The sequence below is a fragment of the Tenrec ecaudatus genome, chromosome 3 (genome assembly GCF_050624435.1).
Source record: "Tenrec ecaudatus isolate mTenEca1 chromosome 3, mTenEca1.hap1, whole genome shotgun sequence".
NCBI classification, from domain to species: Eukaryota; Metazoa; Chordata; class Mammalia; order Afrosoricida; family Tenrecidae; genus Tenrec; species Tenrec ecaudatus.
In genome coordinates, this window is record NC_134532.1 from 17,869,922 (window position 1) to 17,886,072 (window position 16,151).

At 48.0% G+C, this 16,151-nt stretch overlaps 1 protein-coding gene across 1 annotated transcript; it reads right to left on the minus strand.

Annotated features, from left to right (window-relative positions):
- Positions 1-4,119: 4,119 nt before the first annotated feature.
- Positions 4,120-15,936, minus strand: LOC142443156 (endogenous retrovirus group K member 10 Gag polyprotein-like). The gene is made up of 3 exons (XM_075544702.1): positions 15,118-15,936; positions 5,038-5,457; positions 4,120-4,746 (listed from the first exon to the last, which is right to left on the minus strand). Exons 1-3 carry the CDS (start codon positions 15,934-15,936, stop codon positions 4,120-4,122), a joined length of 1,866 nt encoding a protein of 621 aa, XP_075400817.1.
- Positions 15,937-16,151: the final 215 nt, after the last annotated feature.

A 16,151-nucleotide genomic window follows, 5' to 3' on the forward strand; every position in this document is an offset into this window, starting at 1 on the left:
ACAGTTAAATGGGGCAAAAGTAAAACTTGAACACAATATTTCTTATTTTTTAAAAAGGTGGCGGTGATTATGAAGGTGGTTAATCCTGAGGAGCAAGCAAAATAGGAATGATTTGTAGAAGAAACATACGTAAAAGAAGCATTCACTACAAGGGTTTGGTTACAAATATCAACTAATTCTTTGGGTGGTAGCATATGTGGTCCTAGAAGGCAGAGTCCCGCCCCTGAGATCTGAGAGTGAGGCCCTGCTGCTCCTCGGGGTTCCATCGAAGCTCAGTAGTTGAGTTCGTGAATACTGGGTTGCCAAAATGAGCTACTCCTTCATAAAAAGGGGGAAGGGAGGAATAACACACCCAACAGTTATCTGAAAAAGTAAGGTTAGATTTTTGAAGGGTGTGCACTGAGGCGTTAACTACTGCCAACAAAAGATCCGCGGTTGAGGGGGGCCCTACGGGGAGGGTAGGTTGAAACAATGCTGAGGAATGGGTGACAGAGGGGCTTTTTGTAGGAGCAGCCGGATTATGCCTTAGTACAGGGGCTTGGCCATGGCCCCGACCATTGTGGAGCTCCAGATTAGGCCCAACAGCGGCTGGACGTTGGGCGTTGGGAAGTGATTTAGTTAATTTTATTTTAAAGGTAAGTCCTATGTCTGGCCCGGCTTTATATATGCGAAGGCCCCACTTAAACCCTACACTTGTGCCTGCTGACTTCCAGGCCTGTAGAGACACACAAAAAAGAGGAGCATCTCTCAGGGGGTTGTTTTCTCCCTGGAGGGCATTATTTCCGGCTGTTGGTCCATTAATTTGACCAGCCTGTCTGGTAGCCATCTGGCATTTTGTGCTTTGGAGTCATAGACACACGTGTGTCATTTTCCCCAAATGAGGACCGGGTCTGGTCCCTGCCATTTATTGAGCAGGGGGTCCTTCCATAATGCCTGTGCGTAGCCTCCGGCTATGGCTGGGTGCCAAAGGCGATCAGCAGCCGTTTTGCCACTGGCATCGTAAGTGAGGAAATTTAAAACAAACAGTGCGTGGTTTAAAAGAGTTTTGGAGTTGCCAGAGCGGGGATATAAAGACTCCCCCCCTGACTGTAGTTTGAAAAGCATGTCTTTTAAAGTTTGGTGCGTTCTCTCCACAATGCCCTGACCTTGAGGGTTGTAAGGGATGCCAGTAACATGGTGGATGCCCATTTGTGCGCAAAATTGTTTAAAAGTGGAGCTGGTATATCCAGGGCCATTGTCCGTCTTAAGTACCTTGGGTTGAGGGGTGGCAGCCAAGCAAGAGAGATGTGATAAATGACGTGCTTGGTGGCCTCCCCAGTTTGAAGGGAGGCACAAATGAAGCCGTTAAACGTGTCGACCGAAACATGGATATATTTAAGTTTGCCAAAGGGTGGGTGGTGGGTAACATCCATTTGCCACAACTCTCCAGGCACGAGCCCACGGGGGTTGACCCCGTTGTGAGGCTCGGGTAAAAGGGTCAAGCAGCCTTTGCATTGTCGTACAATTTGTCTGGCCTGCTCCCGTGTAATGGAATATTTGAGCCTGAGGGTATGGGCATTAAGGTGGTGTAAATCATGTGCCTTTTGGGCTGCTTCAAGGGGAGTTATAGAGAGGTTGGCTGCAATTAATTGCGTGGCTTGGTCTAGCAGATTGTTTCCTTCCGACAACGGTCCTGGCAATCCAGTATGGGCACGGATGTGGCCTATAAAAAACGGGGCTGTACGGGCAAAAATTAATTTTTGTAATTGGGAAAACAAGGGGGAGGCATTAGTTGTAGGGTGGATATAAGGGACCGTTTCTAAAAGCGGAACAGAAGCGGCGACATAAGCACTGTCAGTATACAAATTAAAAGGATTATCTGGCAAGGTCTTAAAAATTTTTATGATGGCGCTTAATTCCACTGACTGAGCTGAGGAGAACTTGGTCCGAAATTGAGAGACCTGCCCATTTATGCTTAAGGCGGCCATTCCAGAAGACGATCCGTCAGAGAAAACCAACAGGGCCCCCACAACTGGAGCCATCTTAGTCCAATGGGGGAAAATAACAGGGGATCTTTGGAAAAACTGGATTAATTTATCGGCCGGATAATGAATATCTATGGAGCCCTGAAAAGAAGTACAATTAACAGCCCAATCATCATCACTTTGGAGGAGCCACTGGACCTGGGCGGCGGTGTACGGCACAATTATAGTCTCAGGATCTCTACCAAACAGTTTTAAAGCAGCTTCCCTGCCAAGGCATAAGAGTTGGGCAACCAGATGAGGGTAAGTAGGTAATACTCGGTTAGGGGAAGCGGGCAAATAAACCCAAAATAAAGGCTCGAGCTGCCAGAGCAACCCTGTGGGAGAATGGGGGGTGGGGAAAATAATAAAATTGAACAGCAATTCTGGGGAAAAATAACCAATGCTTTGATTGTTAATGGCTTGCTAGACCTGGGCTAAGGCTTGTTGGGCCTCAGGGGTGAGCGCGCGAGGGGAAGAGGGATCAGCATCTCCCCGCAAAATGTCAAATAAAGGCTTAAGTTCTTTGGTAGTGAGCTTCAAGTAAGGGCGGAGCCAGTTAATGTCCCCGAGTAACCTTTGGAAGTCATTTAAAGTATGCAATGCGTCAGTACGTAACTGGATCTTTTGAGAATAAACTCGATTAGGTAACAATTCAAACCCCAGAAATAATTGTGGGGGGTGGACTTGAATTTTCTCCGGGGAAATTTGGAGACCGCTATTTTGGAGGGCAATGATGAGTTGCTGTCCCACCTGATGGAGCTGTTGCTCGCGGGGCCCTGCCAACAAAATGTTGTCCATGTAATGGATAATATATAAGTTAGGAAATGACAAGCGGAAGGGGTCAACCGTTTGAGCCACATATTTCTGACACAGGGTGGGGCTTGTGGTCCCCCCCTGCGGGAGGACCCGCCACTGAAAACGAGGGGAAGGCCCTACGCAATTAATTATAGGGAGACTGAATGCAAAACGCTTGCAATCCTCAGGGTGAAGAGGGATAGAAAAAAAAACAATCTTTAAGATCAATAATTAGTTTAACAAAATTTTTAGGAATAGCTATTGGCGAAGGGAGACCTGGTTGTAGGGCGCCCATAGGAACCATGGTTTTATTAATTGCCCTTAAATCTTGCAACAACCGCCACTTCCCTGTTTTCTTTTTAATAACAAACACAGGCGTATTCCAGGGCGAGGTGGAGGGTTCAATGTGTCCAGCCTCCAGCTGTTCCTGCACCAACTGTGTGGCGGCGGACAACTTATGTGATGGGAGGGGCCATTGGTCAATCCAGACAGGCTCATCACTCTTCCATGTAATCTTTTCTGCCTGGAGTGCAGGAGGAGCAATGGCCCTTACAAAAAATGATTAGAAAATCCTAAGCCTGTGCGATCATTTTTTGGGACAGCTGCGACGGGCGTTGAGTCTCCCTGACTTAGTTTGCCTAATCCCTGCCCGGGCAAATAACCCTGGGAAAGCATTTGTTGGGAGACGACTTCGTTAGGGCTGCACATAAAAACCTTCATTTGAGAAAGAACATCCCTGCCCCAGAGATTGACGGGCAGGCCGGGAACAACAAAAGGCTGAATTGTACCTGTATTGCCCTCGCTATCCTCCCAGGTTAGAAGTTGGGAACTTTGCAGGGTATTTTTTGACTGCCCAATCCCTTGCGGATGAGTTAAAGAGGCCTATAAAGGCCAAGCAGAAGGCCAGGAGCTTTGAGAAAGGACAGTGGAGTCTGCTCCAGAGTCTAAGATGCCCTCAAAGGCCTTTCTCTGGATCTTAAGAGTAAGTGTTGGGCGATCCTTAGTAATGGCCTGGACCCAATAAAGGTCAGAGGAGCCCGGTCGGGAGGCACCACGAGTATTGCTGATCGCCGGGTGAGAAGTGTTCAGAGGCAGCGGTAGGGCCTGGAGCCAGGCGCTGCCCTCGCAGGATGGAAACAATACCTTTAGAAACACTTGCCAAAATCTTTATTTCTCCTGCATAATCACTATCTACCAATGAGGGGTGAACAGTAATACCATTTAGGGTGGTTGAAGAGTGTCCCAAAATCAGAAAAAAAGGTGCCTGGTGGTGGGGGGCCAAAAATTCCAGTGTCGATAATTCGCACTCCATCTTCGGGGGTTAGTATTGTGGGGGTGGCGGTACACAGGTCCACTCCTGCATTTCCTGGGGTGGCCCGGTACAGGGAGGGTCGGGCTGCCGGCTGTTCCCCAAGGCCGGAACAAAGGGAATGGGTTCAAGGGCTCGGGGCTGGCCCCGCTGGCCGTTTCCCGAGAGCGGAGGCAAGGGACGCCTGTTGATATCGGTAATGGAGCGGCAGGCAGTAACCCAATGCTTTCCCTTTTTACATCGGGGGCAAGGGGTAGCGGGGATGGCGGGGCAGGCGCTCGATTCCGCAGGGGAGGTAATTTTAGTGAAGAAGGGGGCTGCGACAGGGCACTGCCGGGCGAACTGTCCTGGTTGGCCGCACTTAAAACAATTTTTCGAAGAATTATTGACCTGCAAGGCGGCGCCCACTGCAAGATAAATGGCCTGGGAAACCTTAGCGGAAAAAGGGTCGATATCCTGGCACAAGTGTAACATTTCATCAAGGGTCTTATCTCTAGCCTTGCCGCGCATAACCGCCCTGCAGGAGAAATTAGCATTTTCATAGGCCAGCTGTTTAATGAGCTTATCACTAGCAGCCTCATGGTCGAGGGTCCGTTCGGCCCCTTCCAAAAGGCGGCTAATGAACTCATTGTATGGCTCCTGCAGCCCTTGAGTTATTTTAGTGAGGGGGATAATGGCTGAACCTTAAGTGGGAAGCGCTCGCCACGCGCCAAGGGCGGCATTGGCAGTTTGGGCTAAGAGACCGATTGGGAAGCGTTGCTGGTGTGTTTCAGCAGCATACTTGCCCTGCCCACTAAGCTTTTTAAAGGTCCAAGCAGCCGAAGGTGATCGAGGGGATTTGAGGTTAGTGGCGGCAATAGACTGACATCTATCCAAAAAATCGGCTTTCCAAGTTAAAAACTGGACTCGAGTCAAAACAGCCTGCACTACTTGCGTCCACTCGGCGGGAAGCATATGGCCCTCGCGGGAGACGGCGTCCAAAACACTTAAGGTGTAAGGGGCGTTGGCTCCGTAAGTTCGGACTGCGGTGTTGAGTTCCTTTAAGTTTTTAAGGTGGATCTTACGGAATTCCCGAGTTTTAGAGCCAGTCCCCTGTACAGGCGGCTCCTCATCTTCGCTCCCGCTTTCGTTTTCGTTCTCAGACCCCGACGTGTTATCGTTTTTCGCCTCCCCGTCCTCGTTACCAGAGCCCACGGGCGGGGAGCCGGCGGACTCTGCCTGAGGGTTATCAGGGGTGGACCTTGGGGAGGACCTGGTGGAGCGGGTGAGAACGGGGAGCAAGAGCTGGGCAGGTTTGGCCTTCTTTGTTTTAGGGACATGCTCTTTAGCGGACCCGCAAGGGTGTGCTGCCTGGCAAGGTGAACAAAAAATAGTTTCTCGGAGGGACGTTTGAAGGGAGGAAAGTGTTAAAATAAGATTAGTCCCAAGAAATTGTTTGTGCGTAAAGCAATTTTATCAGGATGTTATTATTACACTATGCAAGCTATTACCTTTTGCTCTTACCCGTTTGCACGCACCCTCCCCATTCCCTCTGGAGCTGTCCAGCCTCAGTCCATTTGAAATATTTTATAGGCGACCCTTCCTTTTCTCCCCTTTCCCTCCCAGTGACAGCCCTCCATTAGCCTCATATTTACCATATTTTTCTTTACTCCGCAACCTCCTTAGACAACACGTTAACTCCGTTATCCCTGAATCTTCTCCAGCCTCTCCCAACCTCCCAGTCAGTACATCCTGGAGATACCGTATTAAATCTTTAACACCCAAACCTTTGGCACCTCAGTGGGAAGGTCTGTACACTGTCATTCTCACCACTCTCTCGGCTGTCAAAGTAGTAGGTCTACACTCTTGGATATACCTCTCCAGAGTCAAACCAGTAACCAAAGTTAATCATGTTCCCCAGTGGTCTGTTCAGTCTACTGGTCCTATGTCTCTCCGCCTCACTCGCCTCACCAAACCAGCCAGCTAAGCCTAGCATTAACTTCCCCTTTCGCCTGGAGGTTTTTTTCTCACTGAAAATGTAACTAACCCCCAATATCACCAGCATCACCTACTCACTGGAAAAAGTTATCTCCTAGCCACAGCTGATTGCCTGGTCACTAGTTATTCTGGCCCAGTCTACCTTAATTTCACCTTGTTCAAACACAGTTCCAACTCCCTGAATGCGCACCTTCTCCCAAAACCAACTTCCCCCATCGTTTGTTTTCTATATGACCAAACCTCTAACCCCGCTTGTGCACAAAAATGGGTAAAACAAAACACAGGGTGCCCTGAAGGTCCTACAATATTCACCATGCTCGCCCCTACCCTGTAACCAAATCCCACCTGTTCTTTTGGTCAGGAATACAATTCCCCTTAACCATCCCTGACCCGTACAACAACAGATAGACCAAACCAGTCAAGGGAGGCTGGTATTTTAACTCCCACAGCACATATCCTAATGCTAAACTGTTCATATAAAGGTTGTTAGCCCAGGTCCAATCCACCATCCACCGTAATATTCAGATCCCAAAACAGCAACTCATTAACCAAATTTCTAAACCTTCCAAGTCTCTCTTCTCCTGGATCGCCCTGCTACAGCAGGGACTGGCCATCACCAACCTTGCTAAATTAGGCAACCTTTCCACCTGCCTCATGTGTGCAGCCCTGGAATGCCCTCCTCTAGCAGCAGTCCCAGTTCCCAGCTGGTCATCTGCACTTAAGGTCTCCACCATGCAACCCATAATTATCCCCAATGTCCCTCTGTACTTCACACCAGGGTACGCACAGGTGCCGTTTTGCTACTCCAATGCATCCACTCAACTGTGCAACACCACAATGCCATCCTCCCAGCCAATAACAGCACCAGCAGAATTTTTCTTCTGGTGCAATTATACACTCACCAAACTTCTTAACATCAGTAGCAGGTCTGCCTTCTTGTGCCTACCTGTCACTCTAGTTCCGCAGCTCACTGTCTACACCCCAGCTAAATTCCAGAACAAATACACCCAGACACATAGTCACCACAGTAAAAAAGCAGTTTTTCTCCCCGTTATTGTAGGCCTTTCCCTAAGCGTACTCACCAGTCGCGGTGGGACTGAGTGGTGGCACCCTGGGACACTCCATCACCACAACCAATCAGTTAGCTGAACGCTTCCAATCGACATTCGATATCTCCGCAGAATCTTTAGACTCCTTACAAAAACAAATAACCTCTATTGCTCAAGTTACCTTACAGAACCGTCGCGCTCTAGACCTCATCACGGCAGAAAAGGGAGGAACCTGCCTCTTCCTCCAGGAGGAATGCTGTTATTACATCAATGAGTTGGGAATTGTGAAAACCAATATCCAGATCACTAACAAACTAAGCCGTGAGTTACAGAGCACCAGGCCAACAACAGATGGAACTATTCCCTGGTGGAGCACTTCTCTGTACTCCTTTTTAGCCCCCATAATAGGACCCATAATTTTAATTACACTTTTATTTTTAATTGCTCCTTGTTTTATCCAGTTTTTCCAAAACAGGCTCCGCAACATCACCCAAGCTGCAGTTCACCAAATGATGTTGCAGCTGCATGAACCCCAATATGAAACTGTCTGGGAGCCTCGATATGAATTCCCCCATCGTGCGTCGACCCTAGAATCCCAGTACTCCGCCTTACAAAGCCCCCCTCCCCCCTTAAATCGTCGTCCATGGTCAGCATGAAGCAGTTACGGAAAGACAACATCGTCCATTTTCCCTATAGGGTGGAGTCTGGGATGAAGGATCTTAGCACAAGTAACTCCATTTTGATTTTGGAACTATGTTAAGTTCTTGTAACTTACCCTGTACCTACCCCCCCTTGTGGGAAGCCGCAGCTCTCGCCGCCATTACAAGATGGCGCCGGGCAGTCAGGGCGGTGGCCCAGTTAAGTGGTAAACAACCACTTAGAGCATGCGCACTGCTTAGATGACGTAGTCATAACTCCACCCTGGAGTATGCTAATAAGGGTTCTGGTGAACACACCAATCAATGCACAGCACGTCCCCATAGAGCGCATATAAGCAGCAGTAGTTTGGGGCTTCAAGGTCTTTTTCCGCATCTGCAAATCGAACCCACATTAAACGCCTGTGGAAGAATCCTGTTGTGGCGCGTCCTTCTTGCTGGCGAGACTGAGCGCGCGACAAGTGGTGCCGAAACTCGGGAACGACCACCTCCGGCATGAGCGGAGACCCCCTGTCATCAGGGAGGATTCAGAACCGCACGGCGTGGGAAGAAATGGTAAGTTCTGAGAGACATGAGCCTGAATGATTGTTAAGCCGCTTGCTGGTGCTTGAGTGTTGGCGTGTGAATACTTCCGCTTTCGGTTTTAACGGCGAACAGCCAGCTGCCTTTTCTTTATCGCGCATAAATCGGGTGTAGATAAATCCGTGCGCGCCCGTGTGTTAAGTCTTTGTATACATAAGCAGGCAACATGGGGAACGCGGCAATAAAGACTATGGTTACGGCTCTCGATGCCCTATTGAGAAATAGAGGATTAAAAATTTCAGAACAGACTTTGTGTAAATTTGTAAAAAACATAGATGAGATAGCACCATGGTTTGTTTCCACAGGCTCGCTAACATCCGCGAGCTGGAATAAGCTAGGGCGAGACATAGACCGAGCCGCTGAAGCCGGACGGCTGAAGCCGGGGATTAGACCCATTTGGAAGCTAGTGAAAGCATGCATTGAGGACAAAGAGTGTGAGCAGCCATTGCGCCAAGGGCAGCAGGCTTTAGAAGATGTTCAGGAGAGCATGTCAGAAACAGAGCGGGAGGAAGAACAAGGAGCTCGTAGGAAGCAGCACAAAGCTGTTAAAAATGAGGAGGCTGCGCAGTTAAAATTAAAAGAGGAAGTTGATCAACAGAAGAAGAGCCGTGCCCGCCATTCGGAGCCCTTGTACCCGTGGCGAGAACTAGAGCTTCTTGAGTTATCAGAGGAAGAAGAGGAACAGTTAGAGGAGGCAGCCGCTCGCTACGAGGAGGGACGGTATAATGCTTTTCAAGTAACCGCTGTGAGCCTGTCCACACCACCCCCTTATAGCGAGAACAGGCAGAAAGGGTGTGGATACTCCTTTTGCCCACCCGGTACCCGCAGAGCAATACAACAAATGTACCCAGTATTTGAAGACCAGAATAATGCTCGTTATCATACGCCTTTAGAGCATAAGCAAGTGAAGGACTTAGCTGAAGCAGTAAGATCTTATGGTGTCAATGCAAATTATACTCAGTCCCTGATTGAGAGACTTACAGGCAATGCTATGACACCTGCTGATTGGACTTTTGTTACAAAAGCAGTCTTGACAACAGGACAGTATTTGGAGTGGAAATCCTTGTGGCAGGACCTATTAATGGCTCAGGCTAGGAAAAATGCCGCGGCGGGGCAACCCGCATGGAATTTTGAAATGCTGACAGGTCAAGGAAGATGGGTTAACAATCAAACAGCCTTCCCAATACAGGTATATCAACAAATAAATACTGCCGCGAGCAAGGCATGGAGGACCTTGCCTAATAAAGGAGAGGTTAGAGGTAACTTAAATAAAATTATACAGGGACCTACTGAGCCTTTCTCAGATTTTGTCGCCCGTATGTTGGAAGCGGCAGGAAAAATCTTTGGAGATCAGGAAACAGCCATGCCTCTCATTGAGCAGTTAGTTTTTGAGCAGTGTACTAAAGAATGTAGAACAGTTATAACGCCCTGGAAGTCCAAAGGACTGCAGGCATGGATGAAGGCTTGCAGGGAAGTTGGTGGTCCTTTGACAAATACAGGATTGGCTGCTGCAGTATTGGCGGCCCTAAAAAGAGGCCCCCTAAAATGCTTTCAGTGTGGTAAGGAAGGACACATTAAAAAACATTGCCCTACTGGCACCGCGAGTCAAACTAGGATAGGGACCAAAAGGACCCCGGGAGTTTGCCCTCGGTGTGGTAAGGGTAGACATTGGGACAACGAATGCAGATCTGTGAAAGATAGCAAGGGGCGCCCCCTAGAGCAAAATGACTAGGAGCCAAAAAACGGGAAGCGGGGCCCTCATCCCCAGGGCCCGCAAATGTATGGGGCAATCCAGGAGGAGGGCCTCCGCCCACTGGGGAGGCCACTCCCAAAAGGGCCACTGCGGGATTCGCAGGGGTGGACCTCAGTTCCACCACCAGAGCAGTACTAACGCCACAGCAGGGATGCCAGCCCATCCCTACGGATTTTTATGGTCCCCTTCCAGAAGGCACCGTGAGCTTGCTGCTTGGTAGGTCCTCCACCACCTTAAAAGGCTTAATTGTGCACCCAGGAGTCATTGATCAGGATTTTACAGGACAAGTAAAGGCAATGTGCTCCTCCCCACGAGGAATATATGCCATCTCACCTGGAGACCGTATCGCGCAGCTCTTGGTGTTGTCTAGCAAGCATGCACTATTCCCAAGTACTAAAGTTAGTAGAGAAAAAATGAGCTTTGGATCATCAGGAGAAGCTGGGGCCTTTTTCTCAGTGCAGTTAGATCAACCCCCAACTTTGACATTGGACATTGAAGGGAAAACCTTTGAAGGTATATTAGACAAAGGGGCAGACAAAAGCATTATATCCACCAAATGGTGGCCTTCCTGCTGGCTGGTAACACAATCTTCACAGTCTCTACAAGGACTCGGGTATGCATCCATGCCTATGATAAGCACCAGACGGTTGCACTGGAAAGCTGAGGAAGGACAATCAGGCCAGTTACAACCATATGTCCTCCCCTTACCTGTAAATTTGTGGGGAAGGGACATGTTGACAGACCTAGGATTAATACTAACCAATGATTACTCACCTATAAGTCAAGAACTTATGCAAAAAATGGGATATGTACCGGGAAAGGGAGTTGGGAAACACCTACAGGGTCGTCCTGAACCAATAGAGGTAGCAGTGAAGAAAGATCGCACAGGTCTGGGTTTTTCCTAGGGGCCACTGCGGAGCCGCTACCCATTCCGTGGCTCTCAGCAGAGCCAGTTAGGGTACCACAGTGGCCGCTCCCAGTAGAAAAATTAATTGCAGCACAAAGGCTAGTTAAGGAACAGCTAGAACTAGGACATTTAGAACCATCCGTGTCCCCGTGGAACACACCCATATTTGTTATTAAGAAAAAATCAGGGAAGTGGAGATTGTTGCATGATTTAAGAGCCATCAACGCCCAAATGTCACTCATGGGCCCTGTGCAGAAAGGCCTCCCATTGCTATCTGCAATACCTAAAGGCTGGACCATCATTATAATAGACATTAAGGATTGTTTTTTCTCCATCCCTTTGCATAAGAAAGATAAGGAAAGATTTGCCTTTACCCTACCCTCCATTAATCATGAAGAACCTGACAAACGCTTTCAGTGGCGAGTTTTGCCACAGAAAATGGCCAATAGTCCTACTATGTGCCAGTTATTTGTGGACCACGCACTAGCACCCGTCAGAGAAAAATTTGGTCAGTTAAAAATCTACCATTACATGGATGACATATTAATAACTGGAGAAGAGGAGCCAGATGTGCAGCAGGGATACAGAGAGGTAGTTAAGGAATTAGAATCCCATCAGTTAGCCATAGCACCAGATAAGGTCCAACAATCTTCAATTGGACAGTTTTTAGGAGCCACAATAAGCCCTTGTCACATAATACCTCAAAAATTGACTATACGGAAGGATCAGTTAAAGACATTAAATGATTTTCAAAAGTTGCTAGGAGATATCAATTGGCTCCGCCCATATTTAAAGGTATCCACTGCTGACCTTAAGCCATTGTTCAATATCTTGGAAGGAGAAAGCCTTGTTACTTCTCCTCGAGAAATCACTCCTCAAGCCCAGAAAGTATTAGAACAGGTTGAAAAGGCCATTTCTGAAGCGCAGTTAGATAGAATAGACATAAAATCTCCTTTTCAGCTGTGCATTCTAAAAATTGCCTGCGCGCCAACTGCGGTCTTGTGGCAGACTGGGCCTTTGTTGTGGATCCATGCCCACTCCTCACCTTCCAAAACTATTGAACACTACCCTTTTATGGTAGCCACAATGGCCCTAAGGGGTGTTAAGACAGCTATTATGCATTTTGGAAGAGAGCCTAGCAGCGTCATTGTCCCATATACTAGTAAGCAAGTTTCTACACTGTGCGCCACTACAGATGAGTGGGCAATTTTTAAATGCAGTTTTAATGGACTAATAGAAAACCATTATCCTAAACATTCCTTGTTGCAATTTGTGACTGCTCATCCAGTAATTTTTCCCCATGTCACTGTTAACAACCCCATTAAGGAAGCTTTAGACATTTATACAGATGGCTCTAGTACAGGCAAAGGATGTTATGTAATAAACGATCAAGTGACTACATTACAATTTTTAGCTGATGCACCCCAATTAGTAGAATGTTTGGTGGTCTTAGAAGTTTTTAAGAAATTCACGGAGCCAATTAACATCATATCTGACTCCCATTACGTAGTCAACGCGGTGTCTAAGCTGGAAATTGCTGGCTACATTAAGCAATCCAGCAAGGTAGCAGACATCGTGTCTCAAATTAGAAAATGTATTTTGCAACGAAAACACCCATTTTATATTCAGCATATACGTGTTCATAGCTTGCTCCCGGGACCCATGGTAAAAAGTAATGATTTGGCTGATCAAGCTACAAGAGCTTTCCCTGTGTTAACTAAATCCCACTTTGAACTTGCTAAAGACTTTCATGAGCTGTATCATGTGCCTGCTGCCACCCTACGCATTAAGTTTCCAATTACTCGCGCAGAGGCTCACACTATTGTGTTGCAGTGCGCCAAGTGTGCAGAATTTATTTCCAAACCCTCGGTCGGGGTAAACCCTCGAGGCATCCGTCCTCTCAACATCTGGCAAATGGACGTTACCCATGTATCTGCTTTTGGAAAGTTGCAGTACGTGCATGTGTCAGTGGACACCAGTTCTGGCATTGTACATGCAACACCCCTAACGGGGGAAAAATCCAGCCAAGTAATTCAACACTGCTTAGAAGCCTGGAGTGCATGGGGCAAGCCCACCATGTTAAAAACAGATAATGGGCCTGCATACACTTCCACCAAGTTCCGACAGTTTTGCTTGCAAATGCAAGTGAAGCACTTCAGGGGTTTGCTGTACAATCCCCAAGGGCAAGGAATTGTGGAACGATGTCATCGCACTCTAAAGCAATATTTATCAAAGCAAAAAGGGGGAATAGAGACCGTGACGGTCACTACCCCTAGAATGGCTTTATCTCTAACCCTTTTCACCCTAAATTTTAAAAATTTGGATGAGAAAGGCCAATCAGCTGCAGACAGACACGGGCAATGGCCAAAGCCACCAAAGGAAATGGCCCGGTGGAAAAATGTCCTAGACAACAAATGGTATGGCCCGGACCTCATATTAATCATTTTGTGTTTTTCCACAGGAAGAAGAAAACCCCATCTGGGTGCCAGAGAGACTGGTGAGACTAATTAAGAAGGAGGATGAAGATCGTGGGAGCAGAAAGAATGAAGAGGACAGCGATCCATCCAGCGCTACTATTGACGCTAATGGTGATATGGGCCCCGGTAGCACAGGGAATTAAGAACAGTATTGTGTCTCAAACCGCTGAAGCGTTACTGCAATGTCAGCGTGTGGATGCCCATCTGACCTCTGGCATTTTTTAATTAAATCAAAAAACAGATTTGCTCCAGCAGCAAATCAACCAGTTTACCACTATGGTACAATTAAGCTGTGTCTCTTCCACCACAGCGCTTTGCATCACTCCAGTGTTATATGATAATTTTAGTGCATTGAGTGCTAGTATTTCTCAGTATCTCACAGGACAATGGACCAAATAGTTGAACCAGCTGCAAGAAGACCTCCTGAATCAAGTTGTCCTATTGAATGGAACACACGTGGAACCCCTTACCCTTGAAATTTTTTCTTCTTGGCTTTCATCTGCATTTTCCTAATTTAAGGAGTGGGTGGGGGTGTTTACATTTGCTGCAATAATGTGCTGTGGAGGAGTGTTGTTGCTATGATTGCTCTGCAAACTTAAAGCTCAGCAAAGGCGTGCCAAGGTCATCATTGCGCAGGTGCTCTTAGCGATTGAGTGCGGTGGTTCCCATGATCTTTGGCTTTCTTTGTTAAAAGAAAACTAACCCCCATAAGTTGTCAGCTCTCGCACGCCAAGGGGAAGACCCCATTGCACTGGGAAGAGTGACAGAAATTGGATCTTGGCCAGCCCTTGCACCATGCGGAGCTCTGCTCATTGCACGCATCAGGGTGACCAGATTTGGGTTCTTATATCCATCTTGATCTCCTGGGGCTGCTGGAGGCTCCGGGATGGATCGATGGATTAGGCCTAAAATAAATAAGAAAGGAGGAGATGTGGGAAGCCGCAGCTCTCGCCGCCATTACAAGATGGCGCTGGGCAGTCAGGGCGGTGGCCCAGTTAAGTGGTAAACAACCACTTAGAGTATGCGCACTGCTTAGATGACGTAGTCATAAATCCACCCTGGAGTATGCTAATAAGGGTTCTGGCAAACGCACCAATCAATGCACAGCACGTCCCCATAGAGCGCATATAAGCAGCAGTAGTTTGGGGCTTCAGGGTCTTTTTCCGCATCTGCAAATCGAACCCGCATTAAACACCTGTGGAAGAATCCTGTTGTGGCGCGTCCTTCTTGCTGGCGAGACTGAGCGCGCGACACCCCCTCCCTTGTATAAAACCAGCATATTTTTACTAATAGGACGCTTGCTCAGTCAGCTTGCCCAACTTCTAGACGCTTGCTCCGCTAGTTTGCCCAACGCCCACCCAACTCCCAGAAAATTTTAACAATTACTTCCTTTTCTTACAATCCCTTGCGTAAGCATAGTTATCCCCCTTTTTCCCCCTGTGCCTGTCAGAAAGGGGTATAAAAACACCATTCACACTTCCCTCTGCACGGCTTCAATAACTCAATGCCCTGAGTTGCTGATCCCGCCCGCAAGCTTCTCAATAAAGCCTGCTTCTAAAACTTTCTTAATTGGATCTCTGGTTCTGTTTCGCGCCCAAATAAACCTTACAGAAAGTTCCGCGGAAAGGCGGGCGAAATCCTTTTGGAGGTTTAAAACTTCTTTTAATTCAGCGACTTGGGAGCAAAGTTTTGCCTTTGCCTCAGAGAGGGCGGGCATTAAGGCGGCGGGGACTGGGAGAGCGGGGGCACACATCTGATTGTTATAAGGTGGAGGTCTGGCTAAAAGGACAGGGGGCCAGTCAGGGTTATGGTAACGTGCCGCTTCTTCCTCCAGAGTGGCCACGTCCTCTGGGTCTAGGGGCTCGTCATTAGTGGCTTTGGAAAACACAGGGTAGGTAGCAGGCAAATTTTTGAGGCTATACTTCTCTTGTGGGAGGGGAAGGTAATGGGAGGTAGTGGGGGCAGGCTCCCCCGCAGCGGGCTTTTCTGAGTCAGGTTTCTCTGAACCTGGCACTTCTATGATTACCGAGGAAGATTTGGAAGGGTTTTTATCCGAACAAAGGGAAGAAACGGAGGCCGAGCGAGAAAGTGGGTGGAGGCAATATTCCGCCACCGAGAGAAGTTGTTGCTTATCTGGGTCCTTAGAAGCGGCCTCAACAATGTCCCTGATCAATCCCCAATAAGAAAAAACTGCGGCGGGAACAGCATCGGGTCCTTCTTTATGCAGTTTGTCATTTAAATCCCTCCCGACCTTTTGCCATTTCCCACGATGTATTTCAGGCCCATTCACTATAAACCATGGACAGACTTTGTCTACAAAAAGAAAGAATCTTATCAAATCCTTTTTCTTAACTCTTACTCCTCTCTCTCTGAGGGAAACTTTAAGGTCCTTTATAAAGACCATCTCTTTAGTTAGTTTTTGGCCCATCTCTATGGGACGGACGAAGTTCTACTCACCGAGGCTGATCAGTCTTCGTGAGCGGCGAAGACAGTCCACGACTTCTTCTTCATCTCTTCATCGGGGTCCGGCTGGGCGTCTTCTTCTGGGAGCTCTTCTGGAGCTGGGGGTCCAACCGGCAAGGGTCCACACCTCAGGCCCCACGTTGGGCGCCACTTGCCCTGACTGGCGGGACTCAGTTATTC